Here is a 13,508-nt window from a genome sequence, read left to right as displayed (position 1 = left end):
AGGTCAAACCCAGCATGATCATCTAAATATCATCCATGTTGCCTGCAGCTCCATCTTCATCACCAGACTCGTAGCTGCCGACTGAGCTCATCTCGTCATCGTCGCCATCATCCTTGTCAGAGTCTTCGGCAGTATCTTTGCTGGCGTACTTTTGGACGTACTCTATTTTTTTTTAGTTACTGATCTGCATTCACTAGTACTTTACTGCTGTACATACCTTTGACCTTGGCGTCGTAGCTCTTGGGTTCTCTCATAAGAAGAGCAGCAGCTTCTCCATTCAGAGGATCGGTTGGGTTAGGATAGCGGAGGAGTTGGGGAAGAAAGACTTCGAAGATGTTGATCATGTCGTACATTGGCGACCAGGTTTGATTGATGACGTCCAGACAGACGGAGCCGGAGCTATTGATGTCAGAAGATGGTTCGAGGCGATGATATAAGGAAAAGACATACAGCTCATCGATATTTGGGTGGAATATCCTGTTGACGAAGCCGATACTGGGGCTCTTGTAGGGATATTGGTCTGGCAGTTCGACGTGTATCTTCCAGAGACCACCCTCGAATGGAGCTATTGGTGATTAATACGCGGTAGGCAAAACAGGAAAACTCCGACGTACTTTCTGACGGACCCTTGAATCTGACATAGAACTCTTGCCTAGGACATGTCAGCAGTTGGGAGCATTTGGGATGCGACGGTAAGATGAACTGACACTAGGAAATGTTAGCGGAGAGTGTTCATGGGGTGAAAGGACGATGGCTCACTGTTATCATTGACTAGAGTTACTTCATAATCACTCATGAGCCTGGGCGCTGTCAGCTGGCATTCTTGTGTCACCATCACTGTGGCGCGAATTGCTGCAATGGATGCTAGGTTGTTAGACATACATCCTATTTACTTGTTAGTATCATATTGCGCAAAGGGAGTCTATGCGACTTACTTCATGACCTGTGTTTACGGGCAGGGTGCTCAATTAGCTCTTGTCCGTCCAACAGTCATTGACAGGGGGTTTAGGTCCCACATACATCCGTCTCGATACGTCTCTTTGGCGAACTCATTTTGGCGCAGGACGTGTATAAGCGAGTATATCGGGTCTTGTTCTCGCAGTGATTGTATTCAGAGCCGAGTCGTAGGAAGGTCGCAGCGTGGTCGCGCAGGGCGGAGTGGCGGCGGAGCTGTTGTGGAGTGGGCGGCGGGGCTATCGATAGCGGAAGAGGGGCGCCGTGGCTGGGAGAGGGCAGGTGGTGTGTTGGTCAAATGGAGGTTTCGATTTGGTCGTCTGCGGTATGAATTGCGTGTATGGGTTTTGGAACCGTGGTTATCGAGCGCAACGTGCTGGGAGTCAGGGACAAACAGGCGCGAGGCACGAAGATGAGGGAGTCGTCACGAGATCACGAGCGATGATGATAGTGCGGCGGCGTGTCACGCTTGCGCACGTCTCACCTGGGCCAGCCATCGGCCAGACATCGCACGCCGCCGAGTAATCGATCGAATACTTTCAAACACACCTATTGTGCAGTCTTCTTTATGACTGAGATGCGCGACGATTCGCTATCTGACGACATTTATCTGACGTCTGCGTAGTGTACACTAACCAGGTACCCGAACATGTCGACCCAACCCTTACCTTATGACGAGCGACTGGACACTTGTCACAGCCAAAGTCATTATGCGCATAAGGAGCTGCATCACAGAGTGCATGCTCTTTCTACTCATGATACATACTCGAATTCATCAGAGCCAAGCATGTACTCAGACACGGTCCATTGATCCAGCTATGCATCATTCAGCCAGTCCAGGGACCCCTTGGATAACCGGCCATTACTCGATTGCATGACTCGATGTGCAAAGCATTACCGACCTTGTAGGCAGAGAGAGAACAAAGGCTGCAAGGCCTCAGCCACAAGTCTGCTCGACTCGTCCATCTTCTCTTGTTCGGACACCGTTTCTGGCAGTCCAAGGCGGGCATGGCCCAATCAGTGTGGAGCAATGCCGCAGCTTCCCCGAGGTTGCGCCCACCAATTCACCGCTTGTCCGACGATGACAACGACGACCCCACCAAAGACATGTGCTGCAAAACAGAAGAGGAGGGAAAATATCAAGAAACCAATTGCTGGAGATGGCTGAGAGCCTAGATATTTGGCATTCAATTCGGGGAATTACAGTGATTACATACCTATCTGGCCACAAAGGAACCAACCACACCCCTGTCTATCTCGGCCAACGATGATCCTCGGTTCATTCTAAACAACGTCTGCTCAGAACTTCGCTGAAGATATCATCACAATGTCCCAAAGCATAAGAGAACGCTCGCCGCACTAAATCATGGCTGACCACCCTGCCTCCTTATTCTCTCCGCTGCTGCGACACATTTTTTTCCCTCTAGAAAATACCACCCGCCCATCTGCAGCCTTGCCGGTGCCTCCATAATGTCGCGTGCGCTATCCAAGACACTACGAGTGTCTTCACGACTTACACCACGACCTTCCTCACCCTTAACAATACCGCGCATCATACTGTCCGCCACACAAGCACGATGGAGTTCGCATTCCCCGCTGGGCACACCGCCCACAAACGCACGCAAACCCGTCACTCTCAACACCCTGCAGGCACTCTACCGCAAGGGCGAGCCCATCACCATGGTCACAGCTCATGACTTCCCCAGCGCACATGTCGCCGACCACGCCGGCATGGACATGATACTCGTTGGCGACAGCCTCGCCATGGTCGCCCTCGGTATGGAAGACACAAGTGAAGTCCTAATGGAAGAAATGCTTCTGCATTGTAAATCTGTCGCGCGCGCCACAAAAGCCGCTTTTACTGTACGTTCTTGTCCCTCTTTATCCCCCAAACCAAAAAACATATATCCTCCTCCCATATACAACTAACGAACATGCGATTGCTCAGGTCGGCGACCTTCCAATGGGCACCTACGAAATCTCCCCCACCCAAGCCCTCCAATCCGCAATCACCATGATCAAAACCGGCCGCGTCAAATCCGTAAAACTAGAAGGCGGCGCCGAAATGGCCCCTACCATCGCTAAAATAACCTCCGCTGGCATCCCCGTCCTCGCCCACATCGGCCTAACCCCCCAACGCCAAAACGCCCTCGGTGGCTTCCGCGTCCAGGGCAAAACCACTGCCTCAGCACTCAACCTACTCGCAGATGCACTCGCCGTCCAAGACGCTGGCGCCTTCGCAGTCGTGCTCGAAGCCGTACCCGCGCAAGTTGCAGACCTCGTCACGCGACAGCTGCGCATCCCGACCATTGGAATTGGAGCCGGTAACAAGTGTTCAGGCCAAGTCCTTGTGCAAGTTGACATGCTAGGTAACTTTCCCCCAGGCCGCTTCCTGCCCAAGTTCGTGAAGCAGTATGGCAATGTGTGGGGCGAGGCGCTGGGGGCCCTAGAGAGGTACAAGGACGAGGTCAAGACTAGGGTGTATCCAGAGGAGAAACATACGTATCCCATGTCGCAGGAAGCATTTGAAGAGTTTGAAAAGGTGGTGGAGGATGAGAGGGAGAAGGTGGATTTGTTGTGATTAAGGGTTTGCAATTATGCCCTTTCTTTTCGCTTTTTTTTTGCGGTATACAGGGGGAGGAAACGACAAGGAACAATGGTGATATACAAGTCCACTTTTTTTTCTTCAAATTTCGTTACATAAACCGATACAGGATATTTTACTCTTTTCTTGTATCCTTCACTCAAGATCATGTCTCTGTGTGTTTTTGCGAAGTGATCGTAAAATACATGATGAGAAAAGAAAGAAAGAAAAGACTTTTTGGGTAAAGGAGGGGGTATACAGATTATAATACAATGGTGATGACAGAAAGAAACCCCCCGAAAGAAAGAAGAGAGGCGTGACCGTTACTTCATGAGGAAGAGACCAAGCTCAGAGAAGCTTCCCTTTTCTCTTCCCATCTCCTTCTTAAAAGTCAAGTCGAGGTTCCCTTCTGGGGCGGTCACCGAATCCACCGCCGCCTCCCCTCCTGTCACCTCCAAAGCCACCTCCGCCTCGCCTGTCGCCTCCGAATCCTCCACGGTCTCCTCCACGGTCTCCTGCACCTCTTCGGTCACCGCCAAAGCCGCCGCTTCTCCTGTCACCTCCAAAGCCACCTCCGCCTCGCCTGTCACCTGCGAATCCTCCACGGTCTCCTCCACGGTCTCCTCCAAAACCTCCACTCCTTCGGTCACCACCAAAACCTCCGCCGCTTCGTCGGTCGCCAAAGCCACCTCCAGGCCTGCCTCCAAATCCGCCGCTACGGCCACCGCCACTGCCGCCGCCGGATCGCCTCTGGCTAGCCATGACAAAAGCCGGTGGTGGAGGCGGAGTCTCCATTCCCCATCCAAACTCTGCCAAACGTTGGGCACCCTCAATCAGGCTTCGCTTATCACCGAACCACTGGAAGCTTCCGAACAGACCACGGAATGCTGCGTCAAGATGGTCAGGGTAGACCTTCTTGTGCGCCTCAACACAGTCAGATAGAATCTTGCCAACGTTCTCCGGAACCTCAGCAGGCTGGCTCATGTCAATGGTGGCAGTCTCGAGTTCGTGCGTTGCGTCGACAAGAGGCAGGTCACGGAGACGGCGTCGGGCTTCTTGCTTCTCAAAAGGAGTCAGGATGAGCCATCCCTCGCCCTCCTTTCCAGCACGGCCGGTACGACCCAGACGATGAATGTACGACTCGCGTTCGCGAGGGAGACCCACTTGAATAACGTGCGTGACTTCTGGGAAATCCATACCACGTGCGGTTACGTCAGAAGAGAAGAGAATGCCAGATTTAGCGAAGCGGAAGTCGTCAGCGGCCCTTGTTCGCTGCCCTTGAGAGAGCTTGGAGTGGATTTCAAACCCACGGAGGCCAGACAGAGGGCTGTTGCGCTTGAAGCCGCCGCTGAGCTTGTAGAATACTGATGACGCGAGCGTGACTTCGGCGGTACTGTTGAAGTAGATAATGGCCTTGAATGGGCGACCACCACTGGCCTGAGCCTTCTGGTGCTGCTGGAGAACCAGTTCGTAGAGAGCGGGAATGTTGTTCTCAAAGCCAGTCACCATGACCATCTTTTGAGGAATGCGCGCGTGTGTGGGCTCCTCATCTTCACTGACACACTTGGCAAAATGGAAGCCGGGACGCATCGTCTGGCGAACCAGGTTAACGACATCGCGGGGAATCGTAGCAGAGAACATGAGATTTTGGCGCTCGACCTCTGCGGGGTCGGGAAGAAGCGTCTTGATGTCATCAATCTCCTTTTGGAAACCATCGTCCATCAGGCGATCTGCCTCATCCAAGACCAGCGCATTCAGATTTGGTGCAGCAATGCGAGAGTACTCGTCAGACAGGATGTCGTATAGTCGTCCTGGCGTCGCAATCATGAGGTGACATCCTTCACGCTGCGTCTTCAGAAGCATGGACCTTTTCTGTGTACCTCCGACCGCAACCTGGACAACAATGCCAGTGCCAGAGACTACCTTTCTAGCCTCTACTGCAATTTGTTCGGCAAGCTCGCGGGTAGGAGAAATGACAATGGCCCTGATATCGTCGGGTTTGGCGCGCTTGTAGCCTCTGGGTTTCTCGCCAAGCTTGGGGTCGTTTTGGATGATTCGCTGGATGACGGGAATGAGAAAACCGAGTGTTTTACCGGTACCAGTCTTTGCCTGTGCAATGCTGTGGTATGTTAGTATAAAATTCCCAATGAACAAAGCAAAGAGTCTTACATGTCCACCCCGCTCAACGCCTCGTTGATCGTCCTGGTCTGTACGTCCGTCATGGTTGTGAGTTTCATCTGTTTCGTAATGGTGTTTACGACATTGGGATGGACAAGCCCTCGAGTGGCGAGATCCTCAAACTGTGTGACGGGTTCATTCTGTTGTTCACTCTGTTCCACCTCTTGTGCCGCAATCTGTTGCCACTTTGCGCTGTGATGGAAGCCAGCAATAGCACCGTTCGCGAGGCGCGACGACTGCAGCGGTATCCTCAGAAGACCAGAAGTCTGAGTAAGAGGGGTGCGAAGTGTCCTGGTTGAAATTGCCGCCAAACTCCTCGAGAGGGTCGCTGGGCATCTTTTTACTGCGCCGAACATGATGTGGGAGAGGGGACGGCACGCAGTCCGAAGGAATGAAAGGGGTATCTAGAAAGTATGCGACAAAAAAGAATGCGAGTATTTTTTTGTGCACCTCAATGAAGAAAGTAGGTTGGCACAAGAGAGAAGTGTGCGGCGGTCGAGTTGCCAGAAACTTTGCCATTCACTTTTTCGATGGGGTACGTGCACAATCCACATACTAGTAGAAAGCCCGCCGCCCACGCCGATAAGATAAGGCCCTTCCTCTCCACCAAAATCCCCTCCTTCAGGGTCCAACGCAGCAAAACAACGTTGCAGAATAATCCAAAAGTAAACATGAGTGTTACCATTCATAAAGCCATGTGTCTATGCAACCGTGAAAATGCTCAAACGCCGCCCCCAATGCCAATAAGAAAAAAAATCACTTCTACTTCTCCTCCTCTACCTCCCCACGTCGCTGACCTTCCGCTGCTTTCATAGTTCGGAGACCCTCGGCGAGGCCTTGTTGCACCCCTCCCGTCACACCAGTTATCCACCACATGGTCAAATCGTTAAAGGTCTGGATAACCATACCGTCGTTCATCTGACATACAACCTGCGAGAACCTGAGTGCCTTTTGGCCAAATTCATCGGCAGTCGCTACACTCGTGTTGACGATTCGCTGCGTGATTCGGTGCTTCCTCTCAAATTGATACGCATGCGAAAGGAACAGCCGAATGTATGGCAGCAGAAACTGCAGGAAGAGAAAGGTCTGCAGGACAAACGCTGCCGTGATACGGTGTATGATAGTAGGATTCTGCGGTGGCCTTTGTGCAGCGTCGGAGCTCTGTGGCGTGGCACGTACGAGCGCGCCTGTGTTTGAATCACTGACTGATTCTACAAGATCCTGGGGAAGGGCGGCCTGTAGACTCAGCTTTTCCTCTGGCGTGAGGTTCTCTGGGAGTCCTCGAAGCAGATAGGTGATGCCATGTACGTATAGTTGTCGAATGAGTGTTGCAGACGCCTCGTCCAAGGCACTAGAAGATGCGTTTGACTCTCGAGATGCCTGTTGCAGTAGACTTATGCCTAGATGTAGTGTAAGCAAGACCATTTCTCCAAGACACTGTCTACCACGAACCTAGGCTAGCATATCTCCATCTGACACCAGAACGCGTCTCTTGAGCACCAGGGACTACCAGGGGCATGGCCCTTGAAGAAGCCTGGCCCTCAGACACATCGTCTGCAAAATCGACTTCTGCCTCCCCCAAAGCAGCAGAAAGTTTGTATGGTGAAACAGTTTCGCTTGGAGGCATGGTGGAGTACCCCGGTGGCGGCGTCACAGGCTGTGGTAATTCTGTCACGGTATCGGATTTATTGTAGTAGGTTCGACTCCGTACATCGCCAAGAGACTGGCGGAGCGAAGGTATCGTGGGTAGGCGACTCGACACCACGGTGGGAAGTACGTTGTAAAGCATACTAGGCCGAAAGCTGCTGTCTTTGATCTGGGCAGGAGAGACCGAGTCGAAAGTAGTCGCAGATGGTTCTGTCGATTCGGTCAGGAGCATTTTGTCGTACCACCGCCCCGCTAGCAGACGCTCCCTACACTATCAGAACGCGATGCTTCACCCACGATTGACGGCGGATGAGCGAGAACAACAGACAAGCAAAAGGATGCGCGAGGACAATTGTGAGGAATTGCAGAGGTCATTCTGAGTTTTCGCGGCTGCACAGCGGCCGTCCTTGTTTCGCTGAGACTGCATTATGCCAAATCTGTCAAAATCTAAATCCCAAGGCTGGCGACACGGCTTGCATGTGAAAGTGTTGAGCGCGCGCCGCCGTCGAAGCAGCGCCACCTTCCAGGGGTCTTCCACGTCTGATAGCCGAGCCCTCCGACCACCAATGAGCTGGATCGGGCGAGAACGTGTGTGCAACGTTCGATCATCCTTCTTTTTTGCACTCTCGTCACATGTCTGGGCCTTCGATCTCGTAAAGTTTAGCTGAACCTTTTAGTTCTTCTTGTTGTTTTGTCTTCCCCCCTATTTCCCATGTACCACTTGACAGCATCCGTCATCAACTGTAGAAGCGCGGCATCACATGTGCATTTTCACCCGATCTTTTCCGCTTCCTTATCTTCGGACCCCTTCACGTGCTGAGATCTTTGCATTCTCGTACAGGATGGTCTTGGCATATGTCATATCCAGGGTCTAATTGTAGCATCAAGTAGTATGTAGCGGTGTCTATGCACGCGACCAAAGTTATGTATCTGGCTTCTCAAATAGCCCTCTCCGTATGCGCAACTAAGCAGAGTGCACGGAAACATATTCTGGGGCTTCCACGAAGTTAATCGTGGTGAAGACGTTGCATATTCCCACTTTGTGTCACGCGTATGTCGATCACGCGCCCGGTGATGTGGTAGCCGTGTGCAGCTTTCCATCACAACCTCAGAAGCGAATATGTGAGCGTGTCTCTCTTCAAGTCGTCGTTGGTGTGGGATCAATATCATAGCTGCCTTCTTTATCTATGTAGGTTAGGTGTGATAAGAGTGTCATGTCGTTGTTTCCCATGTTATTGTCGGTGGGCTCGGCCGCGTTGGAGCTGGAAGGATGAAAGTGGACAGATCTTGGATGTGTTTATGTTCTTGATGATCGTTCGAGACAAATCGCCTCAATGCAACCGCAACTCTGTTAGTACTGTATAAGCTATGGTCATGTTCCTTTTTCGTATTGTTCTGGTCACGTACTGACATAGTGCGATTGACCTCGCGGATGAGTTCCTGGACATGTCCGCAATACTTGCATACAATGTCTGCAAAGCCATAAGGTATATGTCCATGACTGGTATATAATTTCACGTCTCCGCTTGACCGGCGGGTCCTGCTTAAGAGTCGCATTTATCGGAGATGATGACATGGTCAGCACGGACTGTGCAGTGCATGAGGAAATTTCGACCATTGCGAATCAAGTAGAAAGGAAAGTTGACACCGAAATCGAGGAGACGACAAGAATTAAAGAGGACTCGATCAATGCTTGTGGCATGGGGCCTGGCGGACACCTGAGGCTGAGTGATGACATCAGTGTATTCAGTCTTAAAAAGAAATGTCTTCAAAGTGGTAATTTGCTGGGTGCATGCGTTAGAGGCATATGTTTTATGAGCTGTAATTGGGGACATATCCATGGATACGCATCAATTAGCCGTTCATTTCCAATGGCGAGGGCAGAATAAGTAACATTGAAACCTCCATAGGCTGGGCTAACGCCTGGGGTTATATAACAGTAGCGTTTCCTTTTTCCGCGTGGTTTGTCGGATAGATCAGATCACCAGCTGAGCCATGGGACGACGGTGACCACGACGGCAACCGGGTAGTGGAGATCCAGTTCACAGCCTCGGAAGCCACGAACGATGAGGGCGAGCAGCCGTTAGTGTATCGAACACGGGAGGAGACACTGGCCATGAAGGCAGATGCTGGCTAAACAAAGGGCCAACGCCAAGAGGGGTTGTCAAAAAGGCCCCTAACACATGTTTGATGAAGACTCGGGCTACGGGAAAGGGGTGTCGTGGTTTGATTAGCAGGAAGAAGCCCTGTAGAGACGCGTGCCAATAGCATCGTCAAGAGCAGGTGTTTGAAGGGACAGACAGGATGGGGGTGGCGGAAGGCTAGTGTGTTCGCAGCAGCATGTCGTGCATGGACGATGTTGACAACAAGGGTTCGGTTGTTTGGTTGCCAGGCAGATTATTTGCGTGGTTCGCGCGACATCTGGGGGCTAGTGCCGGATGCGGCCTAGCGCCCAGTGAGCATCCATCATCATACCAGCCTCCACAACAAACTCTCTCTTTCCTTGGTCAAAGAACGCAGACCCTGGCCTGCAGACGCGCTTCTCCCTCGCTCAATCCGCTCCTGTACAGCTCCCTCCTGGTCTCTCGCTCACTCTACCATACCGACATGGCCGCTACGCGCTGCTGAAAACCCTACCAACGTGCCTGTTTCGTCGCGTCGTGAGCTGCCACCACCATCACACGCTCACCTGCCCCTCCCGTCAGCCTATCCTGTACCACTACTCACCCACACTAACCCACTGCTGTTAATAGCGAGCTACGCATGGCAGCAGTGGCTGTTCCTCCCTCGCCGCAGGTTCTTACAGTCATGTCGAGCCGTCGCGTCCCTCTCGCCAATATTCAAAATGCAACAAACTCCCCAATGCGCGCCCCAGCTATCGGAGGAAAGCGCCAACGCTCCTACGCCAGCGAGCAGCGTGATGGAACCTATGGCCAGCCACCGCCCAAGAAGCAGATGGTAGAGGTCGACGATGCCGAGGCTCGTCGTCACGGCCTTGTGCGTCGTAGTGGGGCCCAACCAACTGCCTTGACCCGGAAGCTCGAAGCCGCACGAGAGACAAAGGCCCCTACCAAGCAGGCCGCACAGCGAGCCGCCCAGGACTTGGAGACCATTCGGCAATGGCAGCGCCATTACCGCAAGCTCTTTCCGCAGTTTGCCTTTTACTTTGACAGCGTCTCGGATCCGCAAAAAGACAAGCTTATGAGCAGAGCCCGCATTCTCGGCTCGGTACGCGTCCCCCCCTACTGTCACGTTCCCATTGTTAACACTACACAGCGCGAGGTTAAATTCTTCTCTCGAGAAGTCACCCATGTCATCACTACGCGCCCTGTTCCTGTCGACATTGACGGCAGCTCCTCCGCCCACAAAGGGACCGTCAACCCCGCCCAACTTGAAAACAAGAAGTCTGTGTTTGATGCTGCCCTTGAAAAGTCGGACCGTGGTGATATCCTGTACAAGGCTAAGAGCCTGGGGATGAAGATATGGTCGGTTGACAAGGTGCAGCGAATGATTGACACCATGTTCAACAAGGAGACGGGTGAAGATGTATCCAGCCACCCCACGCGTCAGAGCACAACCACGCAGCACAAAGGCCGTCCTGCAGATCTACAAAGGTTACTGCAAAATGAAAAGTTGGATCGCGACTACGTCATGGCTTCGCAAGACATGATCCCACTTCGTGGATACTATGTCTACGTCCATGACATGGATGAGGTCACGCGACCAGTTATGATTCGAGAATACCAAAAGGTCGAGAAAGAGAAAGGCAAGTGGCCGCAGTTCCGCGCCTCCGGTAACGGCAAGTGCCCGTTTGTGGAGGATCCTCATTTTGGCCGCAGACAACAGGAAGAGCAGGAAGCGCGTCGTAGACAATCAGCAGCAGCCCCACGCACGCGTGCAGTCTCTGCTATGGAAGAGAAGAACGCCCTTGTTGAGAACAACAACCTCGCCCGCCGTCCTAGTGCCCCCGCTGTCATCACCAAAGAAGAGACTGATGATGCAAAACCACTTGACCCACCAAAGGCCCTCCCCCCCAAGCGCTGTAACACAGCCGATGGCCAACCACCCATGTTTGGCAGCGCCCAGGCTAGCATCCGAGCAATGCCCCGTTGCATTGCTGGTGAGCCTGTCGCATCTGGATTGCAACAGTCGAATGTCACGTCTGCCATCCGTTCCCAAATGATTTCCTCCACCGCTGCTGCTCCTCGTGCCGGCAACAGCAAGGAAGTCAACCAGCTGAAACGAAAGGTCCTTGAGAAGAACAGCATGCCCTCGGCGAATACGAATAGTGGCCATTCGTCTGTAACCAATGATGTCAGGACCGCGCTTAGCCAGGAACACTCTCAACCCATGCGAGCAGCCAAGCGCAAAGCCCAAGAAACCTTGGGCCGAATGCATGACGATGGAGACGAAGAGAGACAAGCTCGTAAAGCCGCGGCTCTCCGCAGACGCAAGAATGTCGAGAAGGAGTTGAAGCCAGGTTACTGCGAGAACTGCAGGGAGAAGTTCAATGACTTCGACGAGGTACGACTAATGATCACAACCCTTTGAGCAAGTTACTAACAGCATACAGCACATTGTGTCCCGCAAGCACCGCAAATTCGCGGCAAACATTGACAACTGGGTTGAGCTCGACCAGCTACTCGCCCAACTTGACCGTCGGTGAGCCTTGTGGCTCATGCAGAATACGCGGTCACCCCTTGCATCTATCACGGCGTAATGGATGATTCCACTAATACCCACGAAAAGGACTCTTTTCCCCCTTTCCAATTCTCGCCTTGAGGCTCGCAGTTTTCGCCTGGGAGCAAATACCCCTTCTTCATAGCATTTCTGGCGTAGCTTTTACCCTCCCATTTTGGCGACCTAGCACAACCTGCTCATTTCCTTGCTCAGTATAGACCACGATCTCCGATCCCTGGTCGCTAACGATACACGCGTTCCTTTGTATATACCTATTGCATCATGGCCCTGTAGTCCTTTTTGCTGGTCATTGCGATTGCAAACCGGTTGGTTGGCGGTGTGCGCACGTGCGCGTGTGCTTGAAAATAGGCGTTGGTACCCATGGTGGTTTGAAGGACATTGTCATACTAAGAGAGGATTTGATGACGGATGAACGGGCTGATTATCACAATACCGGAGCTTATGTTTTTGTCACTATTGTTTCAGATATGTAGAGTACTAGATATCAATATGAAAGTGATACCGTATGTTGTTGCCTCTGCTGGTTCATTGTAAGGGATGCAGTCTGGGTGGTGGGGCGCTGATTGGCTAGGTTGACGTGCATGCCTTCCACCTGACCATCACTCTTGCCTTCACCTACACTCTCTTAGCCGTGTGTCAATCAGCGCATCACTCGGGTTCCCTCGCTACAACTTTGCTTTTCCTCATCGACAACCTTCATTTCTTGGTTTCTGGAGGCCTTGTCGCCCTCTCACCGAGGCAAACCTTCACCCGATTTACATCATGTCCGAGTCACCCAAAGAAAAGATACCAGAAGAAGATGACACAACAGAAGCGCCACTAAGCATGGCAGCTTCTGTCGTCCTAAGCAGCCTTCCGAAAGACGCATCCAAAGCGCTCGAAACGGCCGGGAACCTCAATGTTCAGAAAGGTACAGCCTAGCTCATTACAGTCCCCCACTTGTTTGACATGTGCTACTGTCCGAATCTATCCTACCACATAACGTTTTTTTTCAGCAATTTGATACGCCTTGGGCTAAATCATTCATCTGCAGTAACTATCCGCCTCCAACCCATAGGCTCAGCCCCGCATCTCACTCAACGTATCTTCAAACTCAGCACCAATCAGAATTTTGCAACCATAGTCCGTTTTCTGCGCAAGAGACTGGGCGTGAAAGAGCATGAGAGCGTATTTTGTTATGTGGGAAATGTGTTTAGTCCTGGGTTGGATGAGGGCGTGGGCAACCTATGGAGCTGTTTCAAGCAAGGAGAGGAGTTAGTTGTGGGGTACGCTCTTTCACCGGCTTTTGGGTAGCTGGAGAACAAGAAGGAACGATGGACAGGAAAGATGAGAGGTTGGTGTCTTGGAGAGACATGCAATGTCTTGACAATATGTTGATGACTGCTATTTATCAGGCTGGATCAGTGGCGAAAGTCATTGACTCGAAGACTAGTAGAGCCCGAGT

General features: G+C 52.1%; 6 protein-coding genes across 6 annotated transcripts; 3 read left to right on the top strand and 3 right to left on the bottom strand.

Moving 5' to 3' along the window:
• Window positions 1-22: 22 nt before the first annotated feature.
• COCCADRAFT_33920 (uncharacterized protein) lies at window positions 23-1,053 on the bottom strand (the record flags this gene model as incomplete). Its single annotated transcript, XM_007710741.1, has 6 exons — window positions 23-162; window positions 218-399; window positions 451-565; window positions 615-647; window positions 760-807; window positions 1,017-1,053. The coding sequence occupies 6 exons, from the start codon at window positions 1,051-1,053 to the stop codon at window positions 23-25; spliced, it is 555 nt and encodes a 184-aa protein (XP_007708931.1).
• A 1,371-nt stretch (window positions 1,054-2,424) lies between these two features.
• On the top strand, window positions 2,425-3,535 carry COCCADRAFT_2221 (uncharacterized protein; the record flags this gene model as incomplete). The annotated part of the gene is made up of 2 exons (XM_007710714.1): window positions 2,425-2,817; window positions 2,903-3,535. 2 exons carry the CDS (start codon window positions 2,425-2,427, stop codon window positions 3,533-3,535), a joined length of 1,026 nt encoding a protein of 341 aa, XP_007708904.1.
• Window positions 3,536-3,922: 387 nt separating this feature from the next.
• On the bottom strand, window positions 3,923-6,072 carry COCCADRAFT_87326 (uncharacterized protein; the record flags this gene model as incomplete). The annotated part of the gene is made up of 2 exons (XM_007710776.1): window positions 3,923-5,657; window positions 5,708-6,072. The coding sequence occupies 2 exons, from the start codon at window positions 6,070-6,072 to the stop codon at window positions 3,923-3,925; spliced, it is 2,100 nt and encodes a 699-aa protein (XP_007708966.1).
• Window positions 6,073-6,478: 406 nt separating this feature from the next.
• COCCADRAFT_2219 (uncharacterized protein) lies at window positions 6,479-7,595 on the bottom strand (the record flags this gene model as incomplete). Its single annotated transcript, XM_007710713.1, has 2 exons — window positions 6,479-7,116; window positions 7,169-7,595. 2 exons carry the CDS (start codon window positions 7,593-7,595, stop codon window positions 6,479-6,481), a joined length of 1,065 nt encoding a protein of 354 aa, XP_007708903.1.
• A 2,576-nt stretch (window positions 7,596-10,171) lies between these two features.
• On the top strand, window positions 10,172-12,029 carry COCCADRAFT_87380 (uncharacterized protein; the record flags this gene model as incomplete). The annotated part of the gene is made up of 3 exons (XM_007710775.1): window positions 10,172-10,591; window positions 10,640-11,887; window positions 11,937-12,029. The coding sequence occupies 3 exons, from the start codon at window positions 10,172-10,174 to the stop codon at window positions 12,027-12,029; spliced, it is 1,761 nt and encodes a 586-aa protein (XP_007708965.1).
• A 797-nt stretch (window positions 12,030-12,826) lies between these two features.
• COCCADRAFT_87478 (uncharacterized protein) lies at window positions 12,827-13,357 on the top strand (the record flags this gene model as incomplete). The annotated part of the gene is made up of 2 exons (XM_007710774.1): window positions 12,827-12,974; window positions 13,098-13,357. The coding sequence occupies 2 exons, from the start codon at window positions 12,827-12,829 to the stop codon at window positions 13,355-13,357; spliced, it is 408 nt and encodes a 135-aa protein (XP_007708964.1).
• Between the last annotated feature and the right edge of the window lie 151 nt (window positions 13,358-13,508).

The sequence above is a fragment of the Bipolaris zeicola genome (genome assembly GCF_000523435.1).
Source record: "Bipolaris zeicola 26-R-13 unplaced genomic scaffold scaffold_21, whole genome shotgun sequence".
In the NCBI taxonomy this organism is placed as follows: domain Eukaryota; kingdom Fungi; phylum Ascomycota; class Dothideomycetes; order Pleosporales; family Pleosporaceae; genus Bipolaris; species Bipolaris zeicola.
This window is presented reverse-complemented; position numbering and strand designations above follow the sequence as displayed.